General features: G+C 45.9%; 1 protein-coding gene across 8 annotated transcripts in view; it reads left to right on the plus strand.

Moving 5' to 3' along the window:
* The window catches only part of HIP1 (huntingtin interacting protein 1), a 143,005-nt gene that overhangs the window by 96,289 nt on the left and 30,876 nt on the right, over positions 1-15,840 (plus strand). For all 8 annotated transcript variants that reach the window (XM_074328414.2, XM_074328415.2, XM_019754952.3 and 5 more), the window contains exons 3-7: positions 2,785-2,927; positions 3,175-3,231; positions 10,021-10,101; positions 14,266-14,342; positions 14,813-14,874. In XM_074328414.2, the coding sequence (XP_074184515.2) occupies positions 2,785-2,927; positions 3,175-3,231; positions 10,021-10,101; positions 14,266-14,342; positions 14,813-14,874 (420 nt within the window). The remainder of the gene's footprint in view (positions 1-2,784; positions 2,928-3,174; positions 3,232-10,020; positions 10,102-14,265; positions 14,343-14,812; positions 14,875-15,840) is intronic.

Below are 15,840 nucleotides of genomic sequence, written 5' to 3' on the forward strand. Positions count from 1 at the left end.
TCAAGTTCGTTTAGGGAACCAGTGACTTGAAAGTTTTTACCATGCCAAGTTGTCAGAGGCCCTAGGCTAACACCATCATGGGTCTGGGGCTTTGGGGAGAAGTGCAGGCAGCACTCTGACTGGTGGAATCCTGGGGATCTGCCCCTGAGGTATAGAGCCCAAGAGCTGGCGGCTTAGTCCCCAAAGGCCAAAGGAGGGGCTGCCAGTGGGGCTGCGCCTTTATCTGTGTGTGTGCCAGAGGTGGAGCAGGTGGAGTCTGGGCTTCTGTCTGGGGTGGGCAGTTCCCTTCCTGGGCTCATGGTGGCTGTACCACAGCCATTCAGGCCAGAGCAGCTTGCCGAGAAGCCATCCCACCTCAGTTCCTAGAGGAGAACCTCCAGGTTAGATGCCCAGAACTGGCAGGGCCTCAGGAAACGTTGCTAACAGCATGTACTGCTCTTCACTGGAGTGAAAGCAGCTTGCCTTTAGCTGAAAGATGCTTTGGCCGGAAGTAGGGATTTGCTGTGGGGTGGGGGCTATAGAACCTCTCCCGGGTATCCCAGAAGCCTGTCCAACAGTGAGCCTAGCTAGGCCTTGCCCTTTTATTTCCAGAAAAGCACAGTCCCCTTGCTTCACTGAGCCAAGAAAAACAAACCAAGAAAAGCCTTCATTATAAATGGCCCAATTGATTTAATCAGAGGGAATTACCCAGTGCTGACTCCTACCTGCTAAGGATTTGTGAGCCATCTGATTCCAGATACGACGTAAGAGAGCCACAGTTATCGAAGGCCAGTGTGCGTGTGCTTCTCTGAATGGGAGATTGGCACAGAGCGGACCAGGCCGACAGTGTCAGGGACGTGTCACACCCCTCCTGGGAGGCTACCTGGGGCGAAGAAGGAACGCTGGAGGAAGGTCCAGAATCCCATCTCCGGAGCTCTCTGGCTCGCTCTGGACCTGGAGTAGGCCCCATGGGGCACCTGTGAGACTTGATGCCCTGTCTGTCACATGAGAGAGTTGGCTGAAGATTGCAAAGTTCTTATGTTCCAGCTCTAACATTCTGTGCATCTCTCTGATAAACAATTTCTAAGTGGTAGATAAATGTTGACAATATCAACTCTTTACAGTAGGGTTTTCAAAACCAGTTAATGATATCACGAAATATTATTGATTCTTTTAAGAACATCAGGCACCCTGATGCTTCTGACTTCAGAAATGCCCTTCAGGCAGCTGTTATCCCAGGTACCAAACTGCTGAACAGGTTTCTCCCCCTGCGACCACCGTGGTTCCACTTCTGGAAGGCCAGGAACTGTCTTCTTTTTCTTTATCTGCCTGAGTGCCTTTTACAGTGCCTGACACATAATGCATACCTTAAAATGCTTATAAAATCAGAGGACTACAGAAAGGTCTCCTTGCCTCTTTCAAAGTCAGGGAGTACGGCTAGTTCCGCACCTGTTCTAGCTTCTGTTTTGCCAAACTGCTGTCAAGTAAAGTAACTCGGTCATCATGAGAAGTCAGCACATGGCAGGGACGGGCACTGCCCATCTCCCTGTTGGCTTCCTTCTAGTCTGAGGGGCTGTCTTTTAGGTGAAAAGGTAAGTTATTTCAGAAATCACTCCAAGACCAAATGCTGATTTCAGCCTCCAGACCCAAAACTCTGTGTTCAAGCCTGTTCCTCTCAAAATGCAAATTTCAGTTTAGGGAAGGAACTTTATGATACCTTGCAGCTCAGAAACCAAACAGCACATGTTCTGGGTGAGTCATATAGTTTGTGACCCGAAAAAGTCTTTCTGTCCTAAATGGCACCTTGCTTCTGACCTGAGCCTTGATAAAGAACCTAAAGTTCCGAGGAAAGAGCTGTGCTTGGGGTTGATGGTGCCCAGTTCCTGGGTGTGTGAGGCCTGTTTTAGAAAATGATAACACAAGAAATGTGGGCATCCTCTACTCACCCCAAAAGGCTCATCATTACAGCAGTCTAGAGTGCTAACTTAAAAGCGCGTAAGGCCAGATGGACATTTATTACACGTAAACCATGTCAGTCCCTGTGTGGTGGGGAGTTTGATCTCAGAAGGAAGTGGCCCTAGGATTCCACAGACAGGGAGTTCAGGGTGTCGGAAGATGAAGGCACCCCTGAGCCAGGCCAGGGAGGTTTATAGAAGAGATGGGGTAAAAGAGTCATTTTAAGTTTCGGGAAAAGACTTTTTAAACAAAGACTGCCACTTCCAGGGCAAGAGCAGAGTGCCTGATGGGGAGCTGAGGGTGCCAGTCGGCCAGGGTGTGGGTCCCCAGCAGGGGCCAGGGCCCTCCATGAAGCACTTAGGCACGTCCTCACTTTTAAATAACAGATAAGGGAGAAGTCTGAGAAACTGTAATGTGTTGTTAAAAGGTTAGCTGTAATTACTCCCTGAAGGCCCTAACACAAGCTCAGCATACCCAGATGAAGGGCAGAGCTGGTTTTCCTGCTGTAAAGGCCATAATTCCAAGCAACTCATCTTTCCACTAAAGGCAAAGCAGAGCCATGACTGGCCCAGAGTGCATTTGTGCAAATTAGAAGAAGATACCCCTCCAAAAGACATTGCCGTCTCTGGAAATGGTCTAATAAAATGGATTTTATTAGAATGAGATACTTGCCGTCTGCCAAAAACTTGCCCAGGTGCACATATAGATCTGGGGTGTCTTAGTTGTAAGCGGTGTCTCCTCGGTCATGCCCCATGCCCTGAACTACTGCACAGCCCTCCACAGTGGCCTGTTGCAGGTTCAGCCCCCACAGGTTGGCTGTGCCTTTTGTTTTCCATGACCCTCCCTCACCATGCATACTGGGCACCCACCATGAGAAAGGGGCGCAGACCTTTTGGTCTGTGGTCAACCGGCTGCCCCTCTCCAGCAATGCTGTGCTCTGCTGGAAGTTCTGCCACGTGTTCCACAAACTCCTCCGAGATGGACACCCAAATGTGAGTTCCTGGGGCTGCGGGGATGGCTGGGGGCCAGGGACCCATGTGGGGAAAGTGATTGCCTGCGCCACAAAGGCCACTGTCCACTCCTGCACGGAGGATGGCAACTGCCCCTTTCTCCTGGCCTTTTGGTAACTGATTTGAGGTGGGTTTGCATCTCTGGTCAGCTTCTCTGCCCCACCCCAGACCCAACTTTTACCATCCTCTCTCCCCTCTCCTCTCATAGGCTGTTCTCTTCCCTCCCTAGGTCCTGAAGGACTCTCTGAGATACAAAAACGAACTGAGTGACATGAGCAGGATGTGGGTGAGTTTGCACGTGCCTCCAGGGGCTACTTGTGCCTCCCTGTCCTTTCCCAGAGGCCACAGAACAAGGTCTATGGAATGGAACACATTCGTCTCTTTCAACTTCTTTAGGATTTCTCTCATGAGCATCAGGGAGGGGTTAAGGGTACCCCCAAATAGTACCAGGATACACACAGTCTTACCTGGGGTCCCTGAAAGCTGTAGAGAAGTTCTAGGGCCCGGAAGCTTCTCCTGCCAGTGGCACCTCATGTGACAACACTCTCCAGGCATTGAGATCCCTCAGCAATGACATTGCCAGTTCCCACTTCTCTCCTCCCACTAGTCCTGTTGAGGCTACAGTATGTTGACAACGAGCATTTGCAATTCGTAATGTCAGTCAGTGCCTGTCCTTTCCTGTAGGGGTTCTCAGTGCCTTAGGATGAGGGAGGACGTAGGTGACATTGTCAGAATCAATTGAAAAGGAACACACACCAGAATCCCTCTAAATTCTGATATTCAAGGAATATGTGTATGGATGGGGGGTAATCTGCATTTTGAAGAATCTCCTCAGTTGATTCTGATGTGTGCCTTTGTCCCTACTGATTGATAACGACTACTTTAGCCTTTTTCTTCAAATTCTTACCTGTATCTATCTATACTCATAAAACGTTAGTACTGTGTAGTCCAGCCTACCCATTACAGATGAGCGACTACAGGTTCAGAGAGGGAGGCGGCTTTTCCTAAGTCACAGGGCTAATTAACCTGAACAAAGCTGAGAATTGTCCCCAAACCTCCCAACTGGATGCTAGAGAGCTTCCTATTATATCCCTAACCATGAAGAGCTTAGGTCTTTTTCCTTCTTGTTAGAATTTGCCTGGTATATCTTTTTCCATCCTTTTATTTTTGACCTTCCTATATTTTTATATCTCAGAAATATCACAAATAGCAGTTAGTTGGATTTTGTTGTTGATCTATTGAAAAATGGAAGTCTTGGTCTTTTAACTGTGCACTTGCTCCATTTGCATTTATCATAATGCATGATGTTTAGATTTATGTCTCCAATTTTATTCTGTGCTATTTGTTCCATCTGTCCTGTTTGTATTTTTCTCATTCCTCGTCTGCTTTTGGATTGATTATATTTTTCTCATTCCATTTCTCACTCAAATCCTCTGCTTTTTTGTTTTATTTTTTTGTGTGTGATCTATTAATTACAAAATACATGTTTAGTTTATCAAGGTCTAAAATTCATATCTTTATCTGTTTCTTGTATAACGCAAAGACCTTAGAATATTTTAACTCCACTCTCTCTCAACTTGTATGTTATTGTTGTCATGTATTTTAATTTTGGTTATGTGTTTCTTTTTAAACCCTATATTTTATTTTGTTTTATTCTTTTCTTTTTTTTAAGATTTTATTGGGGAAGGGGAACAGGACTTTATTGGGGAACAGTGTGTACTTCCAGGCCTTTTTTTTTTCCAAGTCAAGTTGTTGTCCTTTCAATCTTAGTTGTGGAGGGTGCCGTTCAGCTTCAAGTTGTTGTCATTTCAGTCTTAGTTGTGGAGGGCGCAGCTCAGCTCCAGGTCCAGTTGCCGTTGCTAGTTGCAGGGGGCACAGCCTACCATCCCTTGCGGGACTCGAGGAGTTGAAGCTGGCAACCTTGTGGTTGAGAGCCCACTGGCCCATGTGGGAATCGAACCAGCAGCCTTCAGAGTTAAGAGCATGGTGCTCTAACCGCCTGAGCCACCGGGCCGACCCCTATTTTGTTTTATTCTGTGCTCTTTATTTCTTCCTACATCTCAGACCTTCTGTCTGGGATCACTTTCTTTCTCCCTGAATTATTTCCTTTAGAACTTCTTTTAGTGAGAGTCTGCTGGTGACCAACAACCATTTTTACTTGTTTCAGAATGTCTTTATTTCACCCTCATTCATGGAAGATATTTTCTCTAGATTTAGAATTCTGCTATGACAGTTATTTTCTCTCTCGCATGGAACATAGTGTTCAAGATATCCTTCCACTGATTTCTAGCTTCCATCATTTTCATGAAGTCTGCTGTCAGACTTACCATTGCCCCTTGGAAGCTAATCTGGGGTTCTTTTTCCTGGCTGTTTTTAATATCCTAGTATGTGTCTAGGTGTGAATTTATTTTGAATTCTTTAGACTTCTTAAATCTGTGGGTTAGAATCTTGCACCAGTTATGAAAAATTATCATTGTCTCTTCAAATAATTGTGTTTGCTCCTCCATTCTGTCTTTTCCTCTGAGCCTTTGGTTAGAAGTATGTTAGACTTTCTCACTCTATCTTCCATTTTTTAAACTGCTATTTCATTTTTTTTCTACCTGTTTGTCTCTACTTCATTCTGGATAATTTCATTAGATGTGGCTTTCAGTTCACTTGTTACCTCTTTGGCTGGGTCTAATCTGTAATTAAACTTCTCCATAATGTTTTCAACTTTAGTATAGTTTTCATTTCTCGGAGTTTTGTGTTTTTTTCCCAAATCTTATTGGCATTTTTAATAATTTCTTTTTCCCTGCATATATTTTGAAACAGTCTCTTATTTATTTAGGCATATTAAACAGCGATTTCATGTATCATTTTATTTCCACTTTTTCTGTCTCCCCCCACCCCTCCGGTTCAAGCCGTTGTTTCTCAGTCTAGTTGTGTAGGACGCAGCTCCCTGGCTCATGCTGGTATTATGACTCTTGTGCTCCCCGCGACGAGGCAGCCAGTCACCAGTAGTTGGTTGGCCACTCACAGCAGCCCACAGCAGTTTTCCCCGGCTCCTGGCATCTCACGCCAGCCCAGCTCCAGGGAGAGCTGTTGTTCAGAATCTTAGCTGTAGAGGGCGCAGCTCACTGGCCCATGTGGGAATCTAACCGGCGATCTCGGTGTTGGGAGCACGGTGCCCCAACCACCTGAGCAACCAGGCCAGCCCCTATATATCATTTTTTTATACTTCCATTATCTAAAGCCCTTAGAACTCTGTTTCTGCCATCTGTTTTGGTGAATTTTGCTCATGTTATGCAGTTTTTTGTTTTTTGGTTTTTTTCCCTGTTAGTAATTTCTTGCTGTGAGCTGCTCATTTTCATTGGAATTTTATTTGTGGGACTTCTTTGGAGCCTGTAATAAAAGGTTCCTCTAGGGAGAATTGGCTTTCTTTGGGATCACTCTAAATTCTCAGCGTAAGGTTCTGTGCGTTCCAGGCAGAATCCCTTGAGGACTGGCTCATGGGTCCAATTCTCAGCAGCAGTTTTTCCCTCCCTCTGATCCCAGCAGTGGTTTGAGGTGGTAGATTTTCTTTGCAGTCCTCAGGGAGGACTTCTTCAGTGTAGGAGTGAAGGTGTATGTTCTTTTCTTCTTTTTTTATTTTACTTATTTTATAAATTATATTGGGGACTAGTGTGTTTCTTCAGGGCCCATCAGCTCCAAGTCGTTGTCCTTCAATCTAGTTGTGAAGGCGCAGTTCAGCTCCAAGTCCAGTGGCTGTTTTCAATCTTTAGTTGCAGGGGGTGCAGCCCACCATCCCATGTGGGAATTGAACCTGCAACCTTGTTGAGAGCTTGCGCTCTAACCAACTGAGCCATCTGGCCACCCGGTGTATGTTATTTTCAATTTGCCTTTAGTCCCCTTGAACCCAGGAGGCAACCTTTTGGCTTTTCTGCTAGACTCTCAACTTGGGTAGGCCAGAGCCCTGCCTTCTGTTCACCACCTGGCCCTTGAGGCCCAGAAAAATCAAAGTACAGATTCACCTGGTGTGACAAAGTCTCCCCCTGCCCCCAACTTCATTACCCCAGCATTCCATTTACTCTCCCAGTATCTGTGTTTACTCAGCCCTGATCTGAGGATTCCATACTCTCTTGTTAGTTCATTAATGCCTTCAAAAAATTTAAATATTTTGCCCAATATTGTTAGCATTTTTTAGTGAGAAGGCCAACCCTGGTAACTAACTTACCTTATTATCCAAAATAGAATTCTTTTAGGTCTTTTTTCCTATGTAGTCTGTCTCTTCCAATTGCCTAAGAGTTTCTGAAGTTAGAAACTTCTTTTACTTTATTATACTTTTAAATAAGACCTTTTTTCTTTTTAACAGTTGTTTTAGGTTCATAGCAAAATTGAGTAGAAAGTACAAAGATTCCCCACCACCACCACAACCTACAATGCCTGGCAACCACTGATCTTTTCTCTTCCTCATAGTTTTGCATTTTCCAGAATGTCATATAGTTGGAATCATACAGTAAGTATGATCATACAGCCTTTTCAGATTGGCTTCTTTCACTTAATAATATGCATTTAAGGTTCCTCCATGGACCAATATATTGTCATGGTCCAATTGCTCATTCTTTTTAGCACTCGGTAATATTCCATTGTCTGGATATACCACAGTTGATTTATCCATTCACCTACTGAAGGGCATCTTGGTTGCTTCCAAGTTTGGGCAATTACAAATAAAGCTGCTATAATACCCATGTGTAGGTTTTTGTTTGGAGATAAGTTGTCAACTCCTTTGGGTAAAAACCAAGGAGTACCACTGCTGAATCATATGGTCAGAGTATGCTAAGCTTCCTAAAAAATTGGCAAACTGTCTTCCAAAGTGGCTGTAGCATTTTGCATTCCCACCAGCATGACTGAAAGTTCCTTTTGCTCGATATCCTCATTAGCATTTGGTGAATTGCCAGTGTTTTGGATTTTGAACATTCTAATAGGTGTATGGTACTATCTTATTGTGTTAATTTGCATTTCCTGGTGACATATGATGTCTTTTCATATGCTTATTTGCCATCTGTATATCTTCTTTGGTGAGGTGTCTGTTAAGGTCTCTTGGCCAATTTTTTAATTAGATTGTTTTCTTATTGTTGAGTGAAGAGTTCCTCGTATATTTTGGATAACAGTCCTTTATCAAATGTGTCTTTTGCAAATATTTTCTCCCCGCAGTCTGTGGCTTATCTTCTCATTCTCTTGACATTGTCTTTTGTAGAGTGAAAGTTTTTAATTTTAATGAAGTCCAGCTGATCAATTATTTTTTTCATATTTCATGTCTTTGGTGTTATGTCTAAGAAGTCATCACTATTCTCAAGGTCACCTAGGTTTTCTCCTGTGTTATCTTCGAGGAGTGTTATAGTCTTGCATTTTACATTTAATTCTATTGTCCATTCATCTTTTACTTTTTGACTCTTGTGCATTTCCATGTGAAGGGTAGTTGTCTTTGATGGTGAGAATATTTTTGTTTCTTTTTCTGCTTTTCAGTACTTTCCAATTTTTCTATAATAAACAAATATGTGAAAGTTAACAAAATATGAATCTTCATAGAAAATTAATACATTATGAAATACTGTCATCTCTGGCATTAGTATGTTTAACCTCTGATCACTCAGCTCCCTTTTGTGTCATTTGAGGCATGTTTCAATGGGGTTTCTTTACTCTAGAGGATATAGATGCACTTAAAAGAAAACAGGGAAGTCAAAACTCATGGGGTGCCACAGCTGTTCAGCGTAAGGTTCTTTGTGCCCCCGTATTCCTCCTCTTTTGTATGTAACTGGAGTTGCCAGCATTGCTCTGTTCTTCAATCCTAGCTTCTTCACAAACACACAGAATGTGACTGCATGAGCAGACTCCATGGAAAGGCTCATTCTTCACCTGCTAGGATTAGTCTCATCTCAAATCCCCACCCATGTGTAACACTGCAGATGCTCTTAGTCCTTTGAAGTCCATCTGGAGGAGGTGTTTCCTCTCCTGTGCTTGGAGAGACAGAAGGAAGGAAATAGCCCATTGCTAGACTGTGATTACTAAGTAGGAGACTTAAAATTCTTAAATAAGAAGCCCTTGTCCAGAATTTATCCAAAGGAAGGCCTCATGTTCGCACACAAGATTCTGCTGTTAGAACATTCATTGAAACATAGTTTATAATAAAAAAACTTGCCTACAACAGTGGGGCATCGGTTTGATAAATTACAGTATGTACTTATAGTGTACTGGGCAGTCACTAAAAATAATGATACAGAAGAAAGTTTAAGAAAATAGAAAAAGTTGAAGTATATTAAGTAAAAAGAGACAAGTTGATTCCATTTTATATTTTAAAATAAAGGTGGCGCACAGAGGATTTTTAGGGCAGTAAAACTACTCTATATGATATTATAATGGTAATACATTTCATTATATATTTATAAAAACTCATAGGATATACAACACTAAGAGTGAACTCTAGGGGTGGCGGTTAGTTCAGCTAGTTAGAGCGCAGTGCTCTTAACAAGGTTGCCAGTTCGATCCCCACATGGGCCACTGTGAGCTGTACCCTCCACAACTAGATTGAAACAACTACTTGAGTTGGAGCTGATGGGTCCTGGATAAACACACAAAATTAAAAAAAAAAAAGTTTAAAAAAAAAGAGCAAACCTTAATGTAAGATTTACTTTGGATGATAATGATGAGTCAATGTAAGTTCATCAGTTGTAACAAATATCCCACCCTGGTACAGGGCGATGACAGTGGGTGGGTGGGGGGGGTTATGTATGTGCAAGGGATATAAATCTCTATTATTTCTGTTTAATTTTGCTAAAACCACTCTAAAAGTATTCTATTGAAATTGAAAAAAAAACAAAACATTTTGTACCCAAAAATGTTAGCCATAATTATACCTGGTGTTTAGATTAAGGGTGATTTGTTCATGTACTTTTCTATACTTTCCAAACTTTTAACAATGGACATTTGTTATTTTCGTAGTCAGAAAAAAAATTGTTTTTGATGAAGCCTGGCTGTGGGTCTCTCAACTTACATGTTCTTAGTGTTGATGCCCTACTTTCTTTCCTCTTCCTGGAAGGGCCACCTGAGTGAGGGGTATGGACAGCTTTGCAGCATCTACCTCAAACTGCTGAGAACGAAGATGGAATACCACACCAAAGTGAGTCTCTGCTGACAGTTCTGCTCCCCCCGCAGTCTCCTCAGCAAATCTATGGCCTGACTTGTCAGGTCTTTCAGGAAATAAGACAGCCTGGCTTCTCAGGGAGTATTTATACCAAATCCCAGCTGTGTGAGGGGAAACGTTTTACAGGGCAACCACAGTCAGGCCCCGGGATGTGGCCTATGTCTTCTGCATTTTTTTGTTCCCCATTTTGCAAACAGAAAGTGGAACTCTATCCAGTGGGTTGCCCTATGAAAATATTTTAAAAGCACTGTTAATAAAACCCAATTTCTTCCACATACAACCTTCTTTTAATTAATACATAACTTTCGTCAGTGTTCCTTATGCACCTAATACATGTAAAACTGTGCTCGGCACCAGGTAGCATATAAGAATAAGTAAGGTGTGCATTTCAGGAATTTACAGAGTCAGTGGGAAAAGAAGGGTTACATACTCGCAATGGCCGTGTATAGTGCAAAGCAGTTATGTGTGCCTGTGGAGAAGTGCCAGAGACGTTCTGAAATGAGGGAGGGTTATGGTGTCTGAAAGGGCAAGATGAAAGGAGTGGGGCTTGAGGTGGACTTTGAATGATACATGTGGTGTGAATAGGTGGTGGGGAAGAATGGCCTGCCAGGGGGGAGAGAAAATGGCCTGAATTAGGAAGCTGGCAGTAGAAATGGAGAAGGGAGGAGATTTAAGACCAAGTAACATAATCTAGTGTCTTTTATGTCCATTATCTTTCACGAACTTGAGGGGTAGCTTTGGTTCGTGGAAACCATTCCAGTCTATTAAACCTTTTCTGTACATCACGTAATCCTCGCAGCAACCCGATAAGGTAGGTACCATGTTTTCCCGAAAATAAGACCTAGCCAGACAATCAGCTCTAATGCGTCTTTTGGAGTAAAACTTAATGTAAGACCCAGTCTTATATATTATGTAAGACTGGGTATAATTTAATATAATATAATACCTGGTCTTAATTTTCTCTAAATATATATATATATACACACACACACACACACACACACACACACACACACACACATACACATCCTTATATATAAAATAATATGTATTATGTTACTATAATATAATATAAGACTGGTATAATATAATACAATACAATATAATATAATATAATATAATATAATATAATATAATATAATATAATAATACCCAGTCTTATTTTACTATAATATAAGACCAGGTATAATATAATATAATACCAGGTCTTATATTAATTTTTGCTCCAAAAAACGCATTAGAGCTGATTGTGCGACTTATTTTCGGGGAAACACGGTATTACATTGTAGGAGTTTGAAACTTGGAGAGTGGTTGAGTCCCTGCCTGAGTCGCATAGCTCCTCAGTGGTGAGGTGGAGATTTGAACCCAGGCCCGATGACACTACAGCCCATGCTGCTCAGTGGCCTCCTTTACCTCCCCTCATGTCTCAGGGAGTGCCTGCCAGTGGCCAGAACTGGGTAGGCTCTGAAGACAGAAAGGTGAGTAGACTTTGCCCCTGCCTTCAGGAGCCGCACTTTGGTTAGGAGAGAAGTGGTACAGGGAGAGAAGATAGTGCAGTAAGGACGAGGACTGAGAGAATTCGATGGGGATGCAAAAGCACGTAAGGAGGAGTCTAGCCCAGACTCGGACAGCCAGGTAGGCTTTTCAGAGGCAGTGACACCTGAGTTTCAGTCATAGAATGTTACAGGTACCTGTGCTGCATAACACATCACCCCAAAACTTCGTGGCTTGCAACAATAATAATCCTTTATTATCTCTCACACTTTGTGTCAGTCAGGAGTTCCGGAAGAGCTTGGCTGGGCAGTCCTGGGAGGGGATCGCATACAGCTGCAGTCAGATGCCGGCTGTAACTGCAACAGTGTGGGACTAGCCTGGCATCTCTCTCTTCTGAATTCTCAGGGCTAGCTGGGGCTTCCTCACGACCTGGTGAAGTTTCCCAAGGGAACAAGGTAGAAGGGCATGGCATTTTTAAGGCCTAGCCGTAGAAGTTACAAAGCATCCCTCTCACTGTCCTGTATAGTCTGAGGCAGTCACAAAGGTCCCTAGATTCAAATAGAGGGGACAGAGACCGCACCACTCCAGGGGAGAATGTCAAAGTCACTTTGTAAAAAGAGCCTTTAGAAGGGGATACGTTGTGGCAGCAGTCTCTGGGGAATACAGTCTGGCACAGCCCGCCCTCTGGCCCCACAGTTCACAGCCCTCCCCACTTTCAGAATACACTCAGCTTTCACCCAGACCTGTCTGCCACATAGCAGGTAGAGGGGAAGGGGCCAACGAAGAAGGGCGGGGTGGGCATTCCAGGCAGAGGACTCAGCTGGAAACGGGGGGCCCGAGGCCCTGGACACTTTGGTGTTCGTGTGGAACTAGCAGTAGATCCACATTAGTGTGTGAAGCGGGCAGGGTGGAGAGCAGCAGGCCACTGGATGGGTGGGTGCTCGAGACCATCTCAGTCGTTGTGGAGGGTGCACTTGGGGAACCGGACTGTCAGCGTGGGAGACGGTGAGAGCCAATTAGGACGCTTATCCGTGAGACAGACAAGGGATGGAACTTCCTGAAGACCAGCAGGAAAGGGAGGGGGGGCATTAGCTGGAAGGGGCTACGGGACCATGGGAAAGACTTGGGCAACAGGAAGAGGGGCAGGAGTGTAGGGAGGTGGAGTGTGGCTCTGCGGGCTCCGAGAGGACAGAGGATAGGTGTGCATGTCTCCTTGTGTCCTCTGAGCGGCCCAGCAGGTAGCTTAGAACAGGTGCTCAACCAGGATTTGTTGGATGAGTGAGAAAATAAATCGGAACATAGGTCGGATCGAATAGACACAGGAGGGGCTGATCCTGAGTCAGGGAAGAGGCAGCCTTCTCTGTTGAAGCTGGAGGAATGGAAGGGCAGCCTGGCACATCCGGAGCAGGGTGGCTGAGGGAGTTACCAGTGAGAGAAGGAAGGCGCGTGCTGCGGGGATGGCTCCGGCCGGGCACCAGGTTTGAGAGGGGACAGTTATGGAGAGAAAGGGGACCCGTCCAGGCAGTAACAGGACTGTGATGAGGCACTAAGAGCGTGATTTAATAGTGACTCCAGCTCTGAATCCTTCTCCAGGGACACTTGGCAGCTGGTACGAGGCACAGGGCATGTGGCAAAGAGCCAGGCTCACCAGGTTTAACAGGTGGAAGCACAGGCAGCAAGAATGGTGAGGGCCTGGGAGAAGGGGCTCAGGTCACCACAATTTACAGACTGAGAGAGAATGTAAGTCCAGCTAGAAGGGGACAATAAGGAGCTGGCCGTGTCTGAGACAGTGGAACCTGAGGTGGGCCTGAGGGTAGAAGGTGGGCAAGGGCCCAGTGGTGTAGCCGGAGAGTGAGGTGCCGGAGTGGACGGTGTCTGTCTTCAGAGCCGAAAGTGTTCACACTGGCATTCAGCGTCCCCCTGGCTGCGCTGACCGTCCATCTCCCTGTGCCCACCTCCACTTTTGCCTTGGCCTTGTGTTCCATCTGCTGCAGACACACCACACTGAGGAGGGGAAAGTGGTACGGATACTTCTCAAGGATGGTTGATACAAAGTAGTTTCTCCTGACTTTGGGGGTGCACGATGTAATACTTTCCTACCTTCAAGTTTATTTTCCTGGTTATGTTTTGTGGAAGCTAATATGAGAATGGGTTTGCCTTCCCTGAACCCATAATGGCAGCTTTGGGAAATCGCCAAAGGACAGTAGGAACCTAGATAGGATTCAGAATGTAGTGGGGGTAACAAATGCCACACTGCCTGCGTCTCACGGCTGGTTGGAGGCCGACCACTCTCAGAGCAGGGGTATCATTGCAACACAGAAGAGCGTCTTTAAAAGAGTGTCCCAGGGCACAGATTGTTAGGGGGAGCCCTCTCCTGGCTCCCCGGCATGGAAAGGGGGCTTCACCTCTGATGGTGGGTAGTGGATGTTCTTTGCTGTGAGCCAGTCAAGGGGTGTGTGTGGGGTGGGGGGGTTGTGTGCCCTGACACCGTTACCGGGAAGAGTGTAGGCGCGAGCCATATGCGTGCATGTCACACAAGCAGAGTCCAGCCTGCTGCTGTCCCAGCTTGGTGTCGGCTTCTTTGTGCTGACTCAGGAGCACTCGAGATACCCTGCTCTGACTTCCCTTCCTCGTCTTCCCTTCCAGAATCCCAGGTTCCCAGGCAACCTTCAGATGAGTGACCGGCAGCTGGATGAGGCTGGAGAGAGTGATGTTAACAACTTGTAAGTATCTGTCCTCTGGAGGAAAGCTTTTGTAGAGTCTTATCACTTTCCATTAGGGTCACAGAGGGCCAGATGGTGGGGCAGGGGTTGGGGTGGCCACTTACTGCTGGTGCCTCATCCAGAGCCCTTCCAGTCCGTCTCATACTCTGTCCTCTTCCCTGTGCCCTTCCATCCTCCCAACCCAGTATGGTACCTGCCCCCTCCCTTTGCCACTGTCACTGTTGAATTCACCCTGCTTGATCTTCAAATGGCCTCAATACAGACTTAGGTGTGCGCTAAGAATTGGAGCTGGTTGTGTGTGTGTGTGTGTGTGTGTGTGTGTGTGTGTGTGTGTGTATGTGCACGCTCATCTGTTTGCATGCACGCATGTGTGCACTGGGGGTGGAAGCAGTAACACAGCGCATGGGGGAAGGGACTGTGAAGCACCGGCCTCGGGCTGTGGAGTATAAGCTCTTTCCTCTTGGGTCCAGTTTCCAGCTAACCGTGGAGATGTTCGACTACCTGGAGTGCGAACTTAACCTCTTCCAAACTGGTGAGTCTCTCCCTCCCATCCGGCCCAGGCTGTCATGAGAACTGCCTAATTCCCAGCCTTGTTCCCTGCTTCAACCAGCCAGCCTAGCCCCCCTCTCCCTACAAGCTGTGCAGCACAGGGCCAGGAAAATGGAGACTGTAGGCCACACCCTGTCTGCTCCCTCCATCCCTTGTGCAGGGAGGGGCTGAAGCTCTTGCTCATTTTCAGAGGCCGTGCTATCATACACGAGCAGAAAGACCACGCTCCCCACCTTGCTAGCTTCCCCGCTGAAGGCCAGCCCAAAGACAGGTCCGATCTCTGACAGCTCTCGGACGGTGGCCCCAACACTGGCTGGTCCTCTGGCCCAGCCCTGTCTGCTCCTCAGGCTGCTCCTGGGTGGTACTTGAGCTGAATTTCTGCTCAGGAAGAAGGGCTGCTGTCTGCTGTTTGGTTGGCAGCCGGGCAGAAAGCTGGTCTAGTTGAGTGGCTACCTGAGTCCACATGAGAAGCCCACAAAGTCCTATTTCCCCGGCCGGGGAGTACTTCGGGGCTCCTTCCTGCTGAGAGCTCTGGTGCCTTCAGCTCCTCACATGTCCCTGAAAAGACTCTGAAGGACGGAGCCAGCTCTTTTCTCTCCTGTGTCCTCCCTTCCCCACCCCCCCAGCATGGCGCCCCTTCTTTCCCTGGGGAACGGAGAAGCCAGCTTTCTAAGCTTCCAAGATGTTCCATGACAAGTGTCCAGCTCTGTGACAGTGTGTTCCGCCAATATTCGTGCACAAGCTTGGCGATCTTCTCAGCATTGGGACATGCAGGGCCCACTCGTGGGGCTTTGACTCCCTCATAAAAGACAGAAACTCTCTCACCCTAAATTGCACTTTTTCCAGCATGTTCATCTGTGCAGCAAATACTTAAAACTGGCCTGTTATGTTCCAGTGCTATACCAGGCCTGCGACGGGGATGGCAAATCTCTCAATACTTGGACCAATC

The sequence above is a fragment of the Rhinolophus sinicus genome, chromosome 3 (genome assembly GCF_057876585.1).
Source record: "Rhinolophus sinicus isolate RSI-liver-muscle chromosome 3, RSI-T2T, whole genome shotgun sequence".
NCBI classification, from domain to species: domain Eukaryota; kingdom Metazoa; phylum Chordata; class Mammalia; order Chiroptera; family Rhinolophidae; genus Rhinolophus; species Rhinolophus sinicus.